The 23296-nt window shown below is 43.1% G+C and overlaps 1 protein-coding gene across 4 annotated transcripts in view; it reads right to left on the minus strand.

Annotated features, from left to right (window-relative positions):
* Positions 1 to 23296, minus strand: part of LOC126424539 (disheveled-associated activator of morphogenesis 1) — a 456338-nt gene that overhangs the window by 149775 nt on the left and 283267 nt on the right. Inside the window, exon 1 of one of the 4 annotated variants that reach the window (XM_050087276.1) lies at positions 20472 to 20586. The exons of the other annotated variants lie outside the window; for them this stretch is intronic. Within the exon in view, the coding sequence (XP_049943233.1) occupies positions 20472 to 20579 (108 nt within the window). The 5' untranslated portion in view covers positions 20580 to 20586. Of the gene's footprint in view, positions 1 to 20471; positions 20587 to 23296 lie in introns of those variants that run through there. 4 annotated transcript variants of the gene reach the window in all.

A 23296-nucleotide genomic window follows, 5' to 3' on the forward strand; every position in this document is an offset into this window, starting at 1 on the left:
TTTCTCTCTATTTGAAGTATGTGTTATCTCTACTCTTTGTACCCTATCTGTTAGGTTTGATCGAAACAAGTCGGTAGCTACTCCTCTTATTCCTAATGCATCTAATTTATTTTATAGAATCTTGTGGTCGACTGTATCAAACGCCTTTGAAAGAACCAAAAATATGCCTGTGATACACTCATCTTTATCAAGAGCATCAAGTACAACTTTTGTGAATTCTACTACAGCTGACTCCATATTTTTGCCAGTTCGGAAACCAAACTGTGATTCGCTTAAAAGATTGTATTTATTCAGGTAACTCATTAATCTGTCTTTCATAATTGCTTCTATTATTTTTGAGAATGCTGACAGCGGGGAAATGGGCCGCTAATTTTCTACGTCTCCTGCATTACCTTTCTTAAGCAAAGGTACAACTCTTGCCTGTTTTAACTGCTCTGGAAATGTCCCTGATGTGAAGGATTCATTTATTATATTTGAGTGGTCTTTTGCCAGAATGAACTAAGCGACATTTTTTAAAAAAATGAGTTCTTCACCATTTTAAAATGATAGGGTTTCATTCACTCTGTCTTATGACAAAACGAACTATCTGACAACTCGCCTCGTTTCGTTGCTGTAGCAAGGGATTTCTTTGGCAGAAGATTGGTACTATTCATTCTCTTGTTCCAAAGTGAACGATGCGGCATCACAAGATGGCTACCGTGGTATATAGCCCAGATGCACGTTCCCGCGCAATGGCAGAAAACGATGATAATTGTGAAGACGAGTCGTTTAGTTCTAGTTCTTCTGACGTATATGAACCTAGTGATGATACCTCTCAATCATCAAATGGTAAGTGGATTTTAATAACTGGTGATACTTTAGTTTATAGAATAAACTCGTTAATTGGAGGTTATGTTTTTTACCTCACATGCCAGAATGAACCATGACCACAAGGAGTAAATCCAACGTCACTGCACAATCGATAGTGAGCGTATGTTGATATTTCGGCCAGTGCTGCCATAAATAATGAGGGGGGAGAAAAACTGACCCTGTGGAAAGAAATACCTCTTTATTTAGGGCGGGAAATGCGATTTAATGTGGAGATGGTTCACTCTGGCAGAAAAGTTCCTGAAAGAATTGTATTTCGTATATTTGTCAGCTACCAAAGTAATGAAATGGAATATTGTAACTTGGTCTCATGATTGGCATTCTTAATAACTCAGTTTTGAAATCGAATTTGTAGATCTAAGTAATTTGTTTTTCAGATGGACATGAAATTTCTGGCAATAAAAGAAAAAAAGGAAACAGGGAACAATGGAAGAAAAACCTAAGGAAGAAGAAGTGAAATAGTGGGGAAACTTACGTTAACAATAAAGGGGAGACTGTCCCAGAAAAGACATTTCTTGATTTTAATTTTTCATGTAGACAAAAATGCTGGCAAAAAATAAATTGTGAGGAGAGAAGAAAGTTTTTTGACACATTTTATGGAAGTGGGTCTTGGGATGGGCAGACATCAAAAGGAAGCTTTCTAAAAGCGACATGAAAAAGTTTTCTAGGACCTATTATATTCCTATGGAAATGATGTGAAGACGTGCAAAGAAACTTATCTAAAGACACTACAGATTTCTCGCAGAAAGGTGCATCGAGCCATAGCCAAAGCAAAGACAAGCTCGTTACGTGACCAGCGTGGAAAACACGAACCTCATAATCATATTAATAGTTTTGCCTGTACATCGAGTCACTGCTGCAGAAGAGATTCATCAAAAAAGTACTTGGACAGTAGACTTAATCTTAGTTTGATGTACAGATTATTCATTGATAATCTGAAAGAAGAAGCTCCCAATATTAAATCTCCCAGCCAATCACTGTACGAAAAAGTATTTAGACGAGACTTCAATCTCAGTTTCAAACCTCCTCAAAAGGATACAGGTCAAACATGTGACACGCTGAGCACGCTAATTACAGCAGAGGAGACACTTAGAGCTGGTGAGGTAAACACTGAGAAGCTATGAAGATTAAGAAAGGAGCAGCAATTGCACCACAGGAAGGCTGAAGCTGCAAAGGATTGTCTGAAAAGGGATATGGAGAACTCCGAGACAGAAGATAATCTTACAGTGTTTTCATTTGATTTGCTGAAAGCATTACTGCTGCCAAAATTGACAACAGGTGTTGCATACTATAAACGTCAACTCTACTGCTTTAATCTTGGAATTCATGATTTTAAAAGTGGGAAGGCAGTAATGCATTGCTGGAATGAAAGTACTGCTTCAAGGGGAGCTCAAGAGGTAGGCTCTTGTGTACTGAAGTAAGTCGAATCTCATGATACTGGTCCAAGGATGGTCGGATTCGCGTGGGGGGCAAAACAGGAATTTTAAAATTATGACAATGTGGATGTATTTGGTTCAGAGTGACAAAACTAACATTAAGGAAATTGCGCACAAATCTGCTGAACCTGGTCACTCGTATCTCCCTAATGACAGTGATATTGGGGATATATAGAGGAAACTACGACATTATCCACAAATATTTGCCCCAGAACGGCTTTATTGTATTATTGAGAATGCCAGAGTGAAGAAAGGTAAATCTGAAGTTGTAAAAATGGATTGTAGTGACTTCAAAAGTACTATGCTAGTCGAAAAAGCAATGAGTAACAGAAAAGTAAATCTTTCTGGAGAAAAGATTGAGTGGCTTAGGATTAAGGAAATGAGATTTTCAAAAGAGAAGCCGGGGATAATGGAGTACAAATACAGTCATAATGACATGGAAGAATACTCTTCAGTGAATTTAAATTAACGCTTAAAAGCTCGCCACTGTTCTCTCAGTCAAATTACACTACCTACACTGTATCAATTAGGGCGCACTCTATGCCTTGAGAAACTGAAAGGTATTCAGAGCCTTCTAAAGTACGTACCCCCAATATACCATGAATTCTATAAGAGTCTCAAAATGGCTGAAGAAGTATCAGGAATGAGCAGTGACAGTAAGGAAGAAGATGAGTAATGGGGAAGCATAATCATCGCCTTAAGTATATTCCAATGTTCTCTCCTAATTCCAAAAATTGCTTAGTAATGCTGTATTATATAAATGCTGAAATTATATCTGTGTGTCTCAGTAACCAAATAGATCTATATATGAATATAATACAAAAACAAGAAACTTTACTTTATATTTCGTACTGAAGTGCATTAATGTGATGTGACAACATAGTGACCTGACGTACATGGATATTTTACATTGTTTCTCTGTAGTTTTAAGTGTCAAACTGTAATTAAATAATGTGCTGCAAGGCTCAAAATGCTTGTAAAAGTTTTTCATACCCATTATGCACCAGACCACATATATATTCATAAATATTTTTGAATAAATAAGTTGCTGTAAACTCATAACTTCAGTCCTTCATTTCTCAAAACTAACTAAATGTCACTTCGTTCATTACGGCAAAAGACCACTCATTCGTTAAGGAGCCTTGTATAATCCCTATGCTCTGTTTCAGTTCACACATTGGTACTTCATCTAAGCCTATAGACTTTTCATTTTTTACTTTTTGAATTGTTTTACTGACTTCATGCTCTGTGATTGCAAGTAACATCCTTGTACTTAGTGCAAGATTACGACGTACGTGTTTAAGCTCACGCAGGATGGCGTGAGATCTGGAACAGGACAAGGTCTTTATAGTAGCAAAAATAGTACGTAGCTTCTGGAATACTTAACTTTAATCCATAATTGGTAACATCGGTCTGATGGTACATGCATCACAAGATAAATAGCAATTGATAACGGCGCCTTGCTAGGTCCTAGCCATTGACTTAGCTGAAGGCTATGCTATCTATATTTTCGGCAAATGAGAGAGTCTCCGTCCGTGTAGTCGGTAGCAAAGTCGTCCGTACAACTGGGGCGAGTGCTAGTAAGTCTCTCTAGACCTGCCGTGTGGCGGCGCTCGGTCTGCAATCACTGATAGTGGCGACACGCGGGTCCGACGTATACTAACGGACCGCGGCCGATTTAAAGGCTACCACCTAGCAAGTGTGGTGTCTGGCGGTGACACCACAAAAATCATGGAGGAATAAGCGTTCTGAATACAGGATATAAAATACTAGTTGGTCATAACCAAGCAGATGGTGATCCGAGAGTTGCAGTGCTAGTTGTATACGAGGCAGGCTGCTGAAACATCGTAGGTACCCATTAATCGATGCGCCTGCTGAGTATGCTGAAAAAATTACAGTTCCACTTTCCACAACCGGGTGGAAACATGACGCTGTAAGCTGAATGTGGTGTGGATACAGGAAAAGGAGAGAAACGACTAAAAACAAGATAACGGTGGTTCCGGCACGTTTATTAGGACGTGGTCAAAAGTTACAACATGTGTTCAGCGTCATCTCCCGACTCAGCAACATGCTGCATCCACAACACAGCTTGGTCGACAGTCGCTCGCAATGTATCCAGTGTAATCAGATCGATATGTCGTCGTACACTATCCTTCAGATCAGGAAGAGTCCGGATACATCCCTGACAGACACGGTCTTACAGATATCCTCACAACCAGAAGTCACATGGATTTAGGTCGGGTGATCTGGAAGGCCATACACCGTGAAATTTCCTAGAGATTATGCGGTCGTTACTGGAGGGTTCTCGAAGCAAATTTTTCACCTGGCAAGCGTCATGTACTATCGGCCCATCTTCTATGAAAATAATACTGTGGACATAATCACGTGTTGCAAAAGGAGGTCCTCATATCGTGAAGATGTCACTGTACGCCTAACAGGCCCGCAACGTGTCATCTCCTCGAAGAAACACGGACCGAGAATGAAGGAGCTTGAGAAAGAATACCGCACAGTCACGTAAGCTGAGTGCACAGGACGCTCCCGCGCAACATATGGCAGACAATTCCGTGCAGTGTAAAACGTGCCTCGTTCTTCCAAATAATATTCCCTGGCCGCATGTCATCCATTTACATGCGTGGCAAATTCGAAGGCAAAGCCACGGCGCTGTAATCTTTCTCGGGGCTTCTTTTGGCTGCGCATCCTGAATCTTATAGGGATACCAGTCTAAAATGCGCTGCAAAATATTTTGAACTCCTTACCGAGAAAACCAGATTTGAGTGATTACCTCTCACTACGCACGCTGCAGCTCCCAACGGCCTCTACTTAACGACTGGGAGCAGCGGCTTTTGCCTGGAGCTGTCAGTGCTAACTGACAAGCAACATTGGGAGGGATGTACGACGAACATATTCGTTGGGACAGTGAGGCGAAATTTGGAGTGAATGGCCTGTGGCAGCAGCAGCAGCAGCAGACGGTCGACGCGAGTGCCTTCGCTAACATTACGGTGTCGCCTACAGCGCCTGTCCTGGGATCGTCATCATATCGAAAGGAGCCCAGGCGTCTGGAAAACCGGGGCCTGCTCACACGAGTCCCCATTTCACTGGGTAAGAGCTGATAATAGGCGCGGATCCCACGAAGCCGTGGACCCAAGATGTCAACAAGGCACTGTGCAAGCTGGTGATGGCTGCATAACGGTGTGGGCTGTGTTCACCTCCAATGGACGGGGTCTGCGGTCCAGCTGAATCGATCGTTGACTAGAAATGGTTATGTTCCAATACCGGGAGACCATTTGCAGCCATTCACGGGCGTCATGCTGCCAAAGAAAGATGCAATTTTTATGGATGACTACACGCCATGTAACCCGGCCACAACTGTTCGCGATTGGTTTGAAGAATATTCTGGCCATTTCGAGGGAATGATTTGACCAACCAGCTCGCTCTACATGAATCCCGTCGAACTTTTACGGGACATAATCGAGGGATCAGTTCGTGCACAAAATCCTGCACTGGCAATACTGTCGCGATTGTGGACAGCCGCAGCGCATTGTGGCTCAATATTTCTGCAGAGGACTTGAACGACTTGTTGAGTTGCTGCACCACGGCGGGCAGAATGAGGTCCGTCACGATATCAGGAGGAACCCTAGGAGTTTTGTCAGCTCTGTGTAAGGTAAGACGTGGCCAAAGCAGGTGGCAGACACGGACTCAACCTGCAAAGGAGATTGCTTACAAATGACTCGTGCGACCAGTCCTAGAATACTGCTCAAGTATGTGGCAGCCGTATTAAATAACGCTAACAGGGGATATTGAATGTATACGAAATATATCAGCAGGAATGCTCACAGATTTGTTCGGTCCTGCAGGTGGGTGTTCCTGCGTGTGGATGCCACGGAGATGCTGAAGAAACTGGACCGGCAAGCTCTCGAGAATAGACGCAAAGTATTGCACTAAAGCCTAATTTCAAGAAGGAAGGAGAAGCACACTGCAGTCAATCGCAATTCATCAGCTTTTATCGTTCTTGCAAATCTAAATTTCTGCTATAAATAGCCATCTGTACACCTGTAAGAACATACAGTGAGACGGACTGCTACGAGTATGTAATAATATAACGAAAATGCACTGAAGATGGCTGTTTACGGCATAAATCTACGTTTGTCAGAATAATAAAAGCTAACCGGACTGCGACTGACTGTTGTCTGCCTCTCGTTGCTTACAGTCTACGATCGCTGCACAGAACAGTTCCTGATGGAATCACAGTTGGTCAAAATTGCAAGAAGCAGCTTTGAATGATGAACCGAGAAATATACTAAAACAATCTATGTATCACTCCTTTAGGGATCGTGAGGACAGGAGTAGACTGACTATATCGCGCTCAAACGAGTTGACGCGATCTTTTTTCCCGTGCTCTATACGTGAGTGGAAAGGGAAGTAGTCTCTGCCACACAATTCATAGTGGTTTGGAGAGTATAGATAAAGACTGATACAACGCCAGCAAAGAAATATACGAGCTGAAAGAAGAGCTGCAGCACCTTGAGAGACTGTACTTTCCTGAACGGCTATTTACGCCCAGCTTGCAGGCATCTCTAGGCAGGTGTGTTGGTTTCTCCGCGAACGTCGCCTCTGCGCAGAAGGGGAAAGGAATGCCAAGGCCGGACAGGGCCACGAACCCGCGACCCCTGGAGTGGGGGGCCGAGCACAGACTAACCCACATCCGCGCCTGCTTTCCATTCTCCGCAGGTAGGCAGGCGTTCTCCAACCTCACGCTGGCGGCTGTAAGGTACCCCGCCGAACGAAAACCTCACCAGTTTGCCTCCACTTCTACTCACTACCACATTAACACTTCTTCATTTTTATTTATTTATGGTAAATGAAGTTGAGAATGCAAATATCAGTCATACAAAGCAGTTCGATGCAACTCTCAAATTCTCGCGAAAATAGACTTTGAAGATTTCTGAAGAACTTCTCCCCTCTGAAAACAAGGCGATTCTTCACAAAAAAGACGATAGCGTCGCAGAATGGTAACTGGGTAATCAATGGATCGTTGGTTCGAATCTCGTTATGGTCTTTTTTTTCGTTTTATTTTTTTTCGTCCATTTAGAATACCTACATCATTTACATATGAAATTCATCAAATACATGCTGATTAACACATATCTAATCACCAATTTTTATGAAAACTACGCATAGGGTTTATAATTATATATCGCACACAAAATTAAAGCTTATTGGAAATACAAATTCTTAATTAACGATATTTTATTAAAAGATTGTTGAAAATTTGTGAGGCTTTTTAAATTCAAACAGTATTTATTAAGAACCTTGTATAAAATTATGTAAGTAATCGTTTATATTTGCAATATATAATTGTAAACAAGAAAATATGCATTTTTCATAAAAAATTATGATCATATTTGTGTTAATTAGCATATATCTTGTGAATGTCGTATTTCAATGATGTAGGTATTGGAACTGAACGAAAAAGAGATCATAGCGAGATTCGAGCCAGAAATTCATTGATTACCCATTACCATTCTCTGACGCAACCACCTTTGTTTTTTATCATATACAAGCCATTATTGAACAGTAACCAGTTTAACTATATAATGGTACAAATAGTAAGATACTAGATTGTTAAAAAAACTATAATGACGGTAAACGTTTCTTTACATCAGAACACGTTAGCCGTGGTCTAGGTGAAGAATCTTTGATTACTAATGAAAACATCCTCGTTCTCGGGTTCGAACCCGCCACTGCTTAAAAATTATCGGCAATGGCGGCCAATTACTTACGGCAGAAGAAGTCACTCTCATCCAATTAATGATCTTTTCAAAGAGGGCGCAGAAACAGGTAGATGCTCAGGGCACTCTCTTGTCCTAGGGGTGGGAAACTGCCCGTATAAGGCGGAAGAATCAGCAATGATAAACGACACGGGGATGCAGAAAGCAATGGAAACCACTGCATTAAAGACACACAATGTGTATCCATAGGACATATGGCCTGTAATTGAAAAACTGTCATGATGATCTCGGCAGTGGCAAAAGATTCCGGCCTAGTCTACATTCGGATCTCCGGGAGGGGCTGCAAAGCAGGAGAATAAGACTGAATAACCAACGAAAGGACAACGTTCGACGAGTCGGAGCGTGGAATGTCAGAAGTTTGAACGTAGGTGGGAAGGCAGAAAAACCTCAAAATGGAAATGTTAAGGCTCAGTCAAATATATTGGGCGTCAGTCAAGTTAAATGGGAAGAAGACAGGGATTTCTGGTCAGACGAGTATTGTGTAATATTAACAGCAGCAAAAAATGGTACAAGGGCAGTAGGATTCGTCATGAATAGCAAGGTAGGGCAAAGAGTGACTTACTGAGAACAGTTCAGTGACATCAAACCAATACTGACAACGACAGGAATACATGCCGACGTCGCGAGCGGAAGATGAAGAGATAGAGAAAGTATATGAGGATATGGAATAAGTAAGTCAGTACGTAAGACGAGATGAAAACCTAATAGTAATAGTGGAGTACTGTTGTAGGGGAAGGAGTAGAAGAAAGGGAGAATATGGGCTTATAGCAGGAGCGAGAGAGGAGAAAGGCTAATTGAGTACTGTAATAAATTTCAGATGGTGATAGCGAGTAATCTGTTCAAGAATCACAAAAAGAGGTGATTTACTTCGAAAAGGTCGGGAGATATAGGAAGGTTTCATCATGGTCAGTCAGAGATTCTGAAAACAGAAACGGGAATGTAAGATGTACCCAGGGTCAGGTACAGACTCAGATTACAATTTAGTAGTGATGAAGAGTAGGTTGAAGTTTAAAAGACTAGTCCTGGAGAATGAATGCGCAAATAAGTGGGATACGGAAATAATAAGGAATGAAGAGTTACGCCAGAAGTTCTCTAAGGCTATATACAGTATACTGCGATAAGGAATCGGTAGGCAGTTCAGTTTGAGGAATGAACATCTCTAAAAAGGGCAATCACAGAAGTTGGAGAGAAAATCTAGGTACAAGGAAGGTAACTGCGAAGAAACCATGAGTAACAGAAGAAGTACTTCACTTGAGCGATGAAAGGAAGTACAAATATGTTCCAGGAATTTCCGGCATACGGAAATACTAATCACTTAGGAATGAAATAAACAGGAAGTGCACGGAAGCTAAGGCGAAATGGCTAGATGAAAAATGAGAAGAACTCGAGAAAGACATGATTGTTGGAAGGACTGGTGCAGCGTGTAAAAAAGTCAAAACAACCTTAGGTAAAATCAAAAGCAAGGGATATTAAGAGTGCAGTGGGAATTCCACTGTTAAATGCAGAGGAGAGAATGGATAGGTGGAAAGGGTACATTGAAGGCCTCTGAAGACTTCTCTGATGACGTGATAGAAGAAGAAACAGGAGTCGACAGAGAAGAGATAAGGGATCCAGTACTTTTATTTTATTTAAGCGGATGGTGATTTTATACAATATACAGTTGCTATAAGGTAAGTGATTTTATACAATATACATATGATATAACACAAGATTAAACCTTAAAGTCTGTGTTTTTCAACCAATTGATTAAGCTGGGTGTGAGAGTGAACAAGTCGTCGGGAATTCCAGGGTATGAATGAGGTGGACAGCGTGGGACTAGATGTTCAATTGTCTGCTCTTCTTGATTACATTCACACATTGGTGAACTGATCCAGCCCCATTTGTACCTGAAGTAGCTACAACAACCGTGTCCAGTCCTTAACCTGTTGAGGCGGCACCAGAGGTTCTTCGGTAGGTCAAAACCTTTTGGCTTCTTTGTGGGATCAAGGTGATGGGCTCTTGTTCCCAATGTTTTTGTTGACCATTCATGCTTCCAGCTTTCATTTAGATCAAAACCATCCGCGATGAGTTGTCCTGCATAACACTTGCTGGTCTTCTTGACCGCAGTCGTTGCTGTGGCGGTTGACAGAATTCCTGGAGAAGTGGTAGAGAAGGTGATGCAGAGATTTTCTTGGCCTCCCTCAGTACAGCTTGTTTCCGCCTTAAGTGAGGTGGAGGGATGTACAGGTAACCAGTGGCATGGGGCTGATTTGATGGAGCCAGTAATGCAGCACGTTGTGTCACTCAGTTTTGTTGGTTGGTTGGTTGGTTGTTTTTGGGGAAGGAGACCAGACAGCGTGGTCATCGGTCTCATCGGATTAGGGAAGGATGGGAAAGGAAGTCGGCCGTGCCCTTTCAGAGGAACCATCCCGGCATTTGCCTGGAGTGATTTAGGGAAATCACGGAAAACCTAAATCAGGATGGCCGGACGCGGGATTGAACCGTCGTCCACCCGAATGCGAGTCCAGTGTCTAACCACTGCGCCACCTCGCTCGGTACTCAGTTTTGTGTCTGCCTTCTTCACATGTACACTTTCCAACCAGGCAGGTGCACAGTACTCGGCAGCAGAGTACACAGGACTGATGCCAGTTAAGCGCAGACAGTCAGCAGAGGTTCGCCAGGTGGTACCACTGAACGTATGTAGTATGTTGTTCCTTGCAGCAAGTTTATGAGAAAGCTTGGTGATGTGCTCTTTGTAGCTCAGGGTTCTATCTAGAGTGATTAGGAGATATTTTGGGAAAGGGTTGTACCTCAAAGTTTGTCCATTGAGCAGAACTCTCGGTTTGTAGTTCGCAGCACGATTCGCTAGATGGAAACAAGAGACTCCAGTTTTTGATGTGCTTGGGGTCAATTTTCATGTCTTAAAGAAAGTTGACATCTTCTCCAGATCCTTCGTAAGATTCGTTCACCATCTTCGAAATTACTGCTCTGTGCTACCAGTGAGATGTCATCAGCATAGATGAATTTAGTTGGTGTTGTGGTTAATTTATAAATTGAATACTGATGGGGCTACAATAGATCCCTGTGGTAGTCCCTTATTTAGTTTCCGTTTGTGGCTTTTAGAGCTGCCTAGAAACACTTCAAATTGACTTTCACTAAGCATGCTGGATATTAGATCCACAATTTGTCGACTTGGTACAACTTGTAGTAGCTTGTAGACCGGTCCCTGTCATATGCGGCTGTCAGGTCGATGAAGACAGCGGTTGATTTCAGATGGCCTTGAAAACCTGCTTCAGTATGGGTTCTTAGGGCAAGAACTTGATCGGTGCAGCTGTGTCCTCGTCTGAAGCCAGCTTGTTCGAGAGGGGTAGTAGCCTCGACGAACGGTGCTATTCTGGTTAGGACGACTTGTTCCAAAAGTGAGCACTGCTGTAAGGCGGTAGCTTTCAGGGCTGTCTTCAGGCTGGTCAGATTTGAGAGTGGCTATAACTTTTGACAGTTTGAATTGTCTGGGAAATTTGTTCTCTTTGACTATGTGAGTGAAGAGCGAAGTGAGCCAGCATATGCAGTGTGGGCACATGTTATTAATAAATTCATTATAGATGTTGTGGGGACCAGCACCCTTACCGACTTTCAGTTGCTTGACAGCGCTTTCTACTTCCGCTACGGAGAAGGAGCTGGAAAGTGGCTCGTTTCTTGGGGCACTGCGCTTTAGGTTAGAGAGGTTACATTTTACTGCTCTGGTATGATTCTTGTTTATCTTTGCCCTTGCGAGGTCTGCAATCCGGTTGGCAATGAGCTCGAGACTCAATTTAGGATACGACTTTGAGCCGTGCGTGGCTCGTGTTCCCGCCGTCACGTACTTTACACCCTGTTTCTAGATTCCAGATCACTACGTTAATTTAAATTACTGCTGCCACTGAGTTGCTGCTTTCCTGACCGTGAGCGGCGCTAGCAGTGCGTATCGATGTATCCCCTCTCGTAGTATCTTTGCTCGACTGCTATTGCTTCCCAGCCGCTGTCTGTCGTACGCGAGTTCGGGCTGCCAGTCAGTTGGAACGTCTCTGGAGCGCAATCGAGACCTTCCGGACCTGCCAGTCGGGGAGTCACAATGCGACGCTAGTGCAGTCGGGTTGGAGCAGTGAGGTCTGCGTCGACGTGGCTCGCGCGACCATTGTCGCCACGCATCACTTGAGTCGGGCCACGGTCTTGCTGGATCGTCGGTCGGTCGTCCTACCGGATGAAGCGTTTTGGCTCGCCGATCGTTCATGAGTCGGCTGTGTGGGTGTGTGCATCGACTCCCGATTTGTCTTCGTGGGTGCTTAGTTACTGTTCGGTATCTACGTGCAAGTGTTTGTTAGGTTGTGTGTGTAGTTGGCGTTATTTCCACTGACGACTGTTTTAGATGTTGTCGGCATTCTGAGGGTAGTCGGTAGGTTGGTGGGAGGATCTCCGTGCGGTGCAGTCGGCTGGGTCTGCTGGCGGTCCCTGCGCAGTGTCGGAGCGTGTGTGGAGCTGTCCGATCGCTAGTGCTTCGTGGCTCACCGACCCAGGACGTCAACGTTGAGTGGTGTGTTAAGTACCCAAGCCATGTCCATTCATGTTGTGTCGTTCGTTTCGGTGGTTCGCTGTTGGGGAGCTTTTCCTATCAGCAACACCGAGTGTTTGTAGTGATGAAATCGAGCCGCCGTGCGGTGGAGTTAACTGTATTGGTTCACTACAATTCAAGTGCACCAGAGGAATTATCTGCCTTGTGGCCGTTAGTGTCCCGGTTACCTGCCCTGGCCACTAACGTAATTTCAGGCAGCGCCCTTTCCTTACCTATTGTCGTTGTCGAACATGGCGTGTAATTTTGACAGCTAATACATACTTCATTGTGGATAATTACGTCGGTAAGAGTTTGGTCTTTGACCGTAGCAGTCGCGCGGTTCCGGACTGCGCGCCTAGAACCGCTAGACCACTACGACCGGAGGCCTTCAGTCGCTTAAGGCCTTATTCTTAAATGTAGTTATTTCGTTGCGTTGCGTTTTCATTTAGTGTGTGTTCGGCCATTGAAAAAAAATGGTTCAAATGGCTCTGAGCACTATGGGACATCACACACATCCATGCCCGAGGTAGGATTCGATCCTGCGACCGTAGCGGTCGCGCGGTTCCAGACCGTAGCGCCTAGAACCGCTCGGCCACCCCGCCGGCAGCCACTGAAAATTTAAAGGTTAAGGTATTTTTGAATTTTTAGAAAATCAACTGTGGGCCTTCAGCCGCTTAAAGCCTTATTCTCAAAATTTCCCCTTAAGCGAAAACATTGCGGCCTACTGCCTTAAAAGATTATGGCCGTCAGCCGTTGATATTGCACCTTGTATATGTTTGTTCTATCTACTTTTGCCTTGAGGCTTTCCACCTAGCTGTGATATATATGTTATTTGCTATTTTAACAGCATTTTTATCTTGTTGATTTTTAAGATTTCTTGCGATCTGAAGATTTCTTGTTTGAAGGCCTTCAGCCGTGAAAGAACTGCATTTTGAAACTTGTAGTTGTAAAGGTTCGGCTATGTGCCGTTTTGATTTAAAGGTGTTATTAAATTACAATTATGAGTGAAACTGACCGCCACCTTATTTGGCCCTTTCCACAATCCTCATCACCTGTTCAGCTGGAGTATCAGGCTCTCTGAGGTGTTACTTGCCAGTTAGCCCATTCAAGACTCTCCATGCTTTACTACTTGACTGTGCAAAGTTCATTTCTTTGAGTGTTGCTTCCCATTTCTATCGTCTGTTCTTGTTTAAAAAGTGGAGTAGCTGTGAGCCCACTGTTTGATTTCTAGAACTTTGGTATTCTTGGTATATATAGTCTCACTTTCTTGGTTCCAGCCAGGCACGTATTCCTTTCTGTAACCCCTAGGAATGTTTGACTTAGTAGCTTTGTAACTAGTCTAACGAATTCACAGTAGTTGCTTGCTCTTGTCTGTAAATTCTTAGCAGCTAAGTTGGAGTCAAGATCTTTTGAGAATCCATCCCAGTTAGCTCGTTGAAAATTCCATCTGGGTAGGGGATTGAGTTTACAAGGGGAATTTTTAAACCAATTTCTGTCATAACAGGACGGTGTTGGCCGTTTAGGAAGTTAGACAGAACAGTACGAGTGGCGTTAAGTGGTTGATCTAGCTGATCTTTGGGCACAAATACCAACTCTGGGTAGTAATCCTTATTCCAGTGTGCAGAGTGGAAGGTTCCCTTGTCTTTCACATCAAAGACAAGTGCATGATGGTAGTTTCTGCCCATTGAGCTAGTGACTCCCCACTGACATCCACGGTGTCTTACCGCCAATCCGTGTGATGGCTGTTAAAGTCTCCAGTGTATATACAACGGTGATCGAAAGCCGGCACAGCTGTAGAGATCCAATTCACACTTGCAGGCTTGTACAGGTTGACAATTTTTAAGTCGTTATCTGGATTACTATTGTACAGATGTGGTTAACTTGTGTAGAATCAGTTACAGGCTTGACCTCACATAAGTGGCTATTCCATACTGTGGATGGTGGACAGCTAGGTATTCGTCCTCTACACTGAAGATCTCTCTCATCTTTGGTATGTGTTTCTTGAATGTTGACATCAGTGTTAAGTTCATGCAGTTGTTTCTGTAGGTACTCACATTTGGCAGAGCTTATGGCTTCAATATTAAGCTGCATAATACGAACTAGGTGTTTCTCGTCTCTAGTTGGGTGGTACTGAAAACGACGGTTATTAGTTATGTTTCCAGACATACTGTATATCGCCTATGTCACTGTTGCTCGTTTATCACCACCCATGGGTCACGTATAGGGTAATTTAGATTATACCTACGGACGTAAGCAACGATCGACCCCCGGATCCAGTACTAAAAACATAATTTAAAAGAACTTTGGAAGAATAAGGCAGAAGGGACAGACAACATTCCATTAGAAATTTCTAAAATCATTGGGGGAAGTTGCAACAAAACGATTACTCACAGTGGTGTGCAGAATGTATGAGACCGGCGATATATCATCAGACTTTCGGAAAATATCATCCAAACAATTCCCAAGATTGCAAGAGCCACAAGTGCGAGAATTATTGCACAATCGGCTTAATAGCTGATGCATCCAAGTTGCTGACAAGAATAGTGTATAGAGGAGTGGAAAAGAAAATTGAGGATGCTCTAGATAACGTTCAATTTGGCTTTAGGAAAGGTAAGGCACCAGAGAGGCAGCTCTGACGTTGAGGTTGATAATGGGAGCAAGAGTGAAGAAAAATCAAGACACCTTCGTAGGACTTGTCGACCCGGAAAAAGCGTTCGATAATGTAAAATGATGCAAGATGTTGGAAATTCTGAGCAAAACAGGGGTAAGCTATAGGGAGAGACAATATGTACAAGAAACAAGGCGGAATAATCTGAAGGACCAAGAACGAAGCGCTCTGAATAAAAAAGGGTGCAAGACAGGGATGTAGTCTTTCACCCCTGATCTTCAATCTATACGTCGAAGAAGCAATGACGGAAATAAAAGAAAGATAAAGAGTGGGATTAAAATTCAGGGTGAAAGGATATCAACGTTAAGATTCGCTGATGACATTGCTATCCTCAGTGAAAGTGAAGAAGAATTGCACGATATGTTGAGTAAGTGAACAGTCTAATGAGTTCAGAATATGCACTGAGAGTAAATCAAAGAAAAACGAAAGTAATGAGAAGTAGCAGAAATGAGAACAGCGGGAAACTTGGCATAATAATCTGTGATCACGAAGTAGATAAAGTTCGGTAATTCTGCTACTTAGCCAGCATGACGGACAGAGCCAGGAGGACATAAAAACAGACTAGCACTGAAGAAAAAGGCATTCCTGGCCAGGCAAAGTCTACTAGTATCAAACATAGTTACCAATCTGAAGAAAAAATTTCTGAGAATGTCCGTTTGGGGCAGTGAGACATGGGGTGTTCGAAAGCAGGAACAGAATCGAAGCACCTGAGATGTAATGCTATAGAAGAATGTTGAAAATTAAGTGGACTGAAGAGGTAAAGAATGAGAAGGTTCTCTGCAGAATCGGCGAGGAAAGGAATATACGGAAAACACTGACAAGAAGAAGGGACAGGATGATAGGACATCTATTAAGAAATCAGGAAATAGAGGGAACTGTAGAGGGTAAAAACTACAGAGGAAGATGCATCCAGCAAATAATTGAGAACGTAGGTTGCAAGTGCTGCTCTGAGGTGAAGGGGAGAGGAATTGGTGGCAGGCCGCAGCGGAAGACTGATGACGGCCACTGGCTCTATCACAGTAGTTTAGACCAGACAACGGAAAATCCAGGATGGAATAATGACAATATTACGAGAAGGATAGATATATAGTGGAGACAGGCATAACAAAAAGACTGCTAACAAGTTAAGCTTTCTGCCAAAAGGCCTCCCTCTGCACACATGCGACTCGCTCTCACACGACCATTGTCTCTGGCTGCCGAGTCAGGTGAATGTGAGTATGCTCGTGCTGTAACTTTCTTATTAGAGAAGACAATAACATGTATATTGTACAGTGAGTCATATTCTCTGGTTCAGGGTTGGCATTGCAAGTTGTTTGGATTACAGCTTTTAAATTCATTGTATTCTCGGCTGTCCTGTTCGTAAGTGTGAGTTCTTTTAAGTTCCCATACCCATATGTATATTTTCTGACAGAATGTTAACCTGTGAGCTCTTGAATCAGTCAGTAGGCCATATTCACAGTAAGGCGTGGGCACAATTTTATTTTATATAATTTCTCTGCTTTCGGTATTGCTTCTTCTAAGCACATCACACCGGACTGAACATACGCGGGATTTAAGGATGCAATGTTTTCCCACATTTGTGTCCCTTTTCTGGCTTCATACTTGGGTTCGTTAGCTTTACTCGTCCTCCTTTTCGTTATTTTGTGACAGGTAAAAGTTCGCAGATCATTTCGAATGTAGGTAGCTAAGTTCAACACAGTACCTGCTTACATAATCTAAGTCTCGAGCCATATGGCCCACCGTGAAAAACCACCTTCGCTTGATAGAATTGATAGTCCTCGGAAGTCTTCAGTGTCTATTTTCACGAAATTCTTTGAGAGCTGCTTAGAGCTTTTCGGTGCTGATGTTTCACATCTAAATTTTACGTACCATAAACATAAAAAATTACACATATGCACTTGCCGGACGGTCTTTTTATTTGCTATGCCCAAGGAAAGTGTTCGAACTTAATTAGGACTCATTCCCAGTACCTACTCAGATTTTTTCCTCATTATTGGTCCCTTGCGAGGCAAAACGAGGAGCTGCTCGGGTAGGGAAGCAGCGGCAGCGCCGCAGCTGCTTCATAGGACGGCCGGCGTGCTGACCACCTCAGGCCGCAGCCAGCAACACCGAACGTGCCTAACGGCCTCAGCGGCTGCGGCTCCGGAAAGGTTCAAAATTACGAAATATTCCATTTTTACTTTCTTGCATTTTTAAAATCTACAAACTTTCCCATTTCCATTGACATCATTTCCGAAGAAACTACTTTTATAATATTTTTCAAATATGTTCTGTATGGGCGTGACCCACTGTGGCGCTGTTAAATTTCTGTAAAATGTTGTGCGTGAATCTACATTCTCATCGTGTACATTTTAGTGACGTGAGAGAAAGTAGGTGTTACAGAATAAGTGTTGTGCCTAACTTGTGATAGTTCGAAACATATAGCTCGCTTTATTAGCGTGTGTTTCATGTTTATTCTATCTTCTGTAATCCTGAAAATATTCGTAGTGAATTCTTTGCATTGAAGTCTGTTTTCTTGAAGGATAATCTTGGGTAAACGTAAAGTGACTAGAAATCCTCTGAAGGCTTTTAAGATAAGTAGAAATGTTGAAAAGCCAAGGTTAGGTGTGATTACCGCAAACAGTATGACGATAACCAAGTGTGTGAACCTAATCTTGCTGGTTCACCTACCCATTGCAATGAAAGTGAGAAAGAAAGTACTTCGCAGAGGAAGCTTGGTTCAGTTAGTGAAAAGAATGAATATTTTATGTGCTAATCGGATGTGAATGAAATGTTTGATGTCAGTCTCAACGGAAATTTTGGAAACTGTGTAAGATGCGTTCAGTATACTGAAATCGGTGTGGATCTCTCTCTAAAAAATCACATAGGACTTGCCAGAGAAATGGAACTGATGTGTGCTAAGCTTTGACACATGACCACCTTTTGGAACAGTGGTGCAGTAACTCCAAATGAAGAAAATGGTAGCAAAATCAATGAACACAACATTAGACTTGTTTGTGCGTTCCGTACAATTGATGAGGGTGCTACTGCAGGTGCAGTTTTCTGTGTCATGATGAATCTTGGAAACACCCAACCAAGTTTACGAACTATAATAGATTTATAGATTCTAAAGTAGAAGATGTCTGTATAGACTCTATGAAGAAAGCTGTGGACGAGGCAGTAATAGAAAACAGTGGTAATATAGACTTGACTGAAGCATTAGATGGTACGTGGCATAAAAGGGGACACACATCTCTTCATGGTGCAGTATACAGGGAAAGTTTTAATTGTAGCAGTAATATTGTAGGAGTCGACAAAAAAATAAAAGTATACATGAAAATAATTGCACAGCTAAGTATAGTGGCAGTAGTGGAGGAACGGAAAATGCTGGTGTTGCTAATATATTTCAACGTTCTGTTGCGTGTGACAAAAGTGCGATATGTGGATTACCTCGGTGATGATGTTGTAGTGCAGAAATCTAAGTGTACTGGTCACGTACAGAAACGAATGGGATCAAGACTTCGGTGATCGAAAGTTTCGTACAAAGAAGGAAAACTCGGTGATGGTAAAGGGTTGGAGGAGAACGGGAGGTTAGCTGACAGTGTGACTGACAAAATACTGAACTGTTATGGAATGACTATTAGCCAAAACACACGCAGTGTCGACGAAATGAAGAAGGCTATTTGGGCTCTTTTTTTCATACCTTTTGTAACCGATGAAAGTCTCCATATTACTTGCGTGCCGCAGGAGAAAACATTTGGTGTAAGTACAATAAGGGATTGCTAACTGGTGATGTGTACGCTCATGAACATAGTCCGCCTGATGCGGTAATGGAGGTGATAAAATTATTTTCAGAGACTTAGCAGCACCCGTACTGTTGAAAAAGTGTGTTCGTGGAAAAACTCAAAACCCCAATGAAAGTGCAAATAGCGTTATATGTTCGAGTATGCCCAAGACTGTGTTTGTCGGAATAGAAACACTTCAGTTTGGTGTGCAGGATGCTGCTGCTACGTTGTAAGGTGCAAAGCATTTCCAAATATGGGAATGAAGATACGTTTCAACACGGGACGAACGATGCTCGCTTTAGACGAGGAACGTCTGCAGGCTGATGACAGGGCTGTACATAGCCAGAGTAGGGAAAAAAGTGAAAGCTGGACGAGGAGTTTGCAGAAGATGAAGAAGACCTGGAATGCACTAAAAAGGTAATTTAAACTTTGTAACTCGATACTCAAAAGTTTTATTTTTTCATACAATTTCTATGTTTTCTTAGGTTTTACCAAACCAATTTGCTTCGACTTGTCACGAAATCTTACACAGTCCCTTCTGTGTAACTTAACACAAATTTTTCCAAAAACCCGTAAATTGTTGAATTTATAAACAAAAAAGTCAAAGAAGTAGAGAGTTTTCATCACAATAAAAAAAAATTAACCTCTAACAACTGAATTCAAATTTTTAAAAATCCGTGTGTTGCGTTGTAGCCAATACTCCAACAAATAACCTGTAAAAATTTCAGCTTCCCAATTCAAACACTTTCGGAGAAAACGGATGATTTATAAGGGGTGTTTGAACACGGGAGCCCCCTAAGGCGGCGCTCACGGAGGCAGCGCCCCCGCCAGAGGTCGCCAGCGACGCGGTTCCGCCCTCCGTCAGTGTTTGTCGAGGTCCAGGAGGTTAGCTTAGGTTAGAAGTTATCCTGTGTACGAAGGCCGGGATATGACGACGCCTCTCTGCATTCAGACGAGAGCTGCGTTTGCTATAAAAAGATCCGAACGCATGTAAATGAGCTACGCATACGATGTCTCGAAAAGAACGAGGCAAGTACTGTACACTTTGTCTTCAGTTACTCAAATTACCAGGCAAGTTTTACGAATATATGACACGAAGAGAAAAAACGCCATACCACAAAAGTTAAAGCGCTTTGACACTGTGACGCCATTTTCCTTTTGACAGAAAAAAAACTGCAACACGAAGAAAGAGTGGTGTGACACGAACGAAAGTTGGTAGACGTGTTTCTACACGTGAAAGACGAAGCCTGCTCAAAATTCGCGCCAGTCGCGTAAGAGTGTCGCAAGTAGCGCCACTACGAGGATGCGAGTCAGAGTAGGCTGCACGTTGTACAGGACGTGAGCGTCGCTTACCTCTGAGTCGATGCTAGTAGACAGTACCTCACTCAGTTTGAATGATGTCACGTAGCAGGTCACGAGAACGTACGCTCGCAAGGTGACGACCAGCTGGCACTGTCGACAGGGAAGACCGCCGCGGCTCCGGCCCATCGCACCGCACCGCACCGCCGCCTGTCGCAGCAGTTTGAGCAGCAGCCGGCACAAGTGACGTAGCGAACAGCCACAAGCCGCTTACCTCGAGGAGAGTACAGAGCCGGAAGCCTTGTAGCGTGCATTTCACTGACTGCAAAACACCGCCATTTGCGACTTTGGTTGCGTGAAGCCAGAGCTCGTGGGAGGCCAGCTGGGGCCTGCAGCCAGCCTGCCAGCCTGTCTGCGTACGACTCTCGTGCTTACGCCGCGCACGCCGACTGCAAACCTGAACGTCAGTCTCACGATTCGTCCTGTTGTATTGCCATTAATGAACAGCATTCCAGAGGGTCTTTTACAACAGGGCTCTACAGAGAGTTAACGTGCCGTCTTAGTCTGTTCCGTCACCAAATTTGTCTCCAATCGAGCAAGTATGAGACAACGTCGGACGACAGCTCCAGCGTAATCCACAACCGGCGTTAACCGTCCCTGTACTGACCCACCGAGCGCAACAGGCAAGGAACTCTGGCCGACAGACATCCGGCACCTGTACAGCACAACGCGTGCCCGTCTCCACGACGGCATTCGACGATTTGCCGGTTACACTGGTCATTAATGCACCAGCATTTCACATTTGCAATTCCTTATCTCGCGCTTGTTAATCACTTAATTATGGGACCTAGACAAACGTATTTCCGAAATTTCATTACTCTATATTAATTATTTTTTTTAGTGTTGCAATGTTTTTCCATCAGTTTGTACAACTTCAACGATGCCCCACATTAAGGATCCGTTGAAAACACATTATTGTTAGTTCGGTTTATTACCTCGCAGTAGCAGGACGAGCGATATCGGTGTAAAAAAGTTTTTGCCAATTAGGTTAAGAGCACAAAATAGTTAGTCTACGTAGTGAAAATAGGCGATGTTTCTATTACATGATTCAAGGATAAAATTTGTGTTGTTGTTGTTGTGGTCTTCAGTCCTGAGACTGGTTTGATGCAGCTCTCCATGCTACTCTATCCTGTACAAGCTTCTTCATCTCCCAGTACCTACTGCAACCTACAACCTTCTGTATCTGATTAGTGTATTCATCTCTTGGTCTCCCTCTACGATTTTTACCCTCCGCGCTGCCCTCCAATATTAAATTGGTGATCCCTTGATGCCTCAGAATATGTCCTACCAAGCGATCCCTTCTTCTAGTCAAGTTGTGCCACAAATATCTCTTCTCTCCAGTTCTATTCAATACCTCCTTATTAGTTATGTGATCTACCCATCTAATCTTCAGCGTCCTTCTGTAGCACCACATTTCGAAAGCTTCTTTTCTCTTTTTGTCTAAACTATTATTGTCCACGTTTCACTTCCATACATGGCTACGCGGGCCGCGGTGGCCGTGCGGTTCTAGGCGCTCAGTCGGGAACCGCGGGACTGCTACGGTCGCAGGTTCGAATCCTGCCTCGGCCACGGATGTGTATGATGTCCTTAGGTTAGTTAGGTTTAAGTAGTTCTAAGTTCTAGGGGACTAATGACCTCAGATGTTAAGTCCCATAGTGCTCAGAGTCATTTGAACCATACATGGTCACACTCCATACAAATACCTTCGGAAAAGGCTTCCTGACACCTAAATCTATACTCGATGTTCTTCAGACACACCTTCCTTGCCATTTCCAGACTACATTTTATATCCTCTCTACTTCTACCATCATCAGTTATTTTGCTCCCCAAATAGCGAAATGCATTTACCACTTTAACCGTCTCATTTCCTAATCTAATATCCTCAGCATCACCCGATTTTATTCGACTACATTCCATTATCCTCGTTTTGCTTTTGTTGATGTTCATCTTATATCCTCCTTTCAAGACACTGTCCATTCCGTTCAACTGCTCTTCCAAGTCCTTTGATGTCTCTGACACAATTACAATATCATCGGCGAACCTCAAAGTTTTAATTTCTCCTCCATGTATTTTAATTCCTACTCCGAACTTTTCTTTTGTTTCCTTTATTGCTTGCTCAATATACAGATTGAATAACATCGGGTATAGGCTACAAACTCCGGCCGGAGTGGCCGGGTGGTTATAGGCGCTACAGTCTGGAACCGAGCGACCGCTCCGGTCGCAGATTCGAATCCTGCCTCGGGCATGGATGTGTGTGATGTCCTTAGCTTAGTTAGATTTAATTAGTTCTAAGTTCTAGGCGACTAATGACCTTAGAAGTTGAGTCGCATAGTGCTCAGAGCCATTTGAGCCCATAGGCTACATTCCTGTCTCACGCCCTTCCCAACCACTGCTTCCCTTTCATGCCTCTCGACTCTCATAACTGCCATCTGGTTCTGTACAAATTGTAAATAGCCTTTCGCTCCCTGCATTTTTACCCCTGCCACCTTCAGAATTTGAAAGAGAGTATTCCAGTCAACATTGTCAAAAGCTTTCTCTAAGTCTACAAATGCTAGAAACGTGGGTTTGCCTTTCCTTAATCTATATTCTAAAATAAGTCGTAGGGTCAGTATTGCCTCACGTGTTCCAACATTTCTATAGAATCCAAACTAATCTTCCCCGAGGTCGGCTTCTACCAGTTTTTCCAATCGTCTGTAAAGAATTCGTGTTAGTATTTTGCAGCCGTGGCTTATTAAACTGATAGTTCCGTAATTTCAGCTCCCGCTTTCTTTGGGATTGGCATTATTATATTCTTCTTGAAGTCTGAGGGAATTTCGCCAGTCTCATACATCTTGCTCACCAGATGG

This window comes from Schistocerca serialis, chromosome 10 (genome assembly GCF_023864345.2).
Source record: "Schistocerca serialis cubense isolate TAMUIC-IGC-003099 chromosome 10, iqSchSeri2.2, whole genome shotgun sequence".
NCBI lineage: Eukaryota > Metazoa > Arthropoda > Insecta > Orthoptera > Acrididae > Schistocerca > Schistocerca serialis.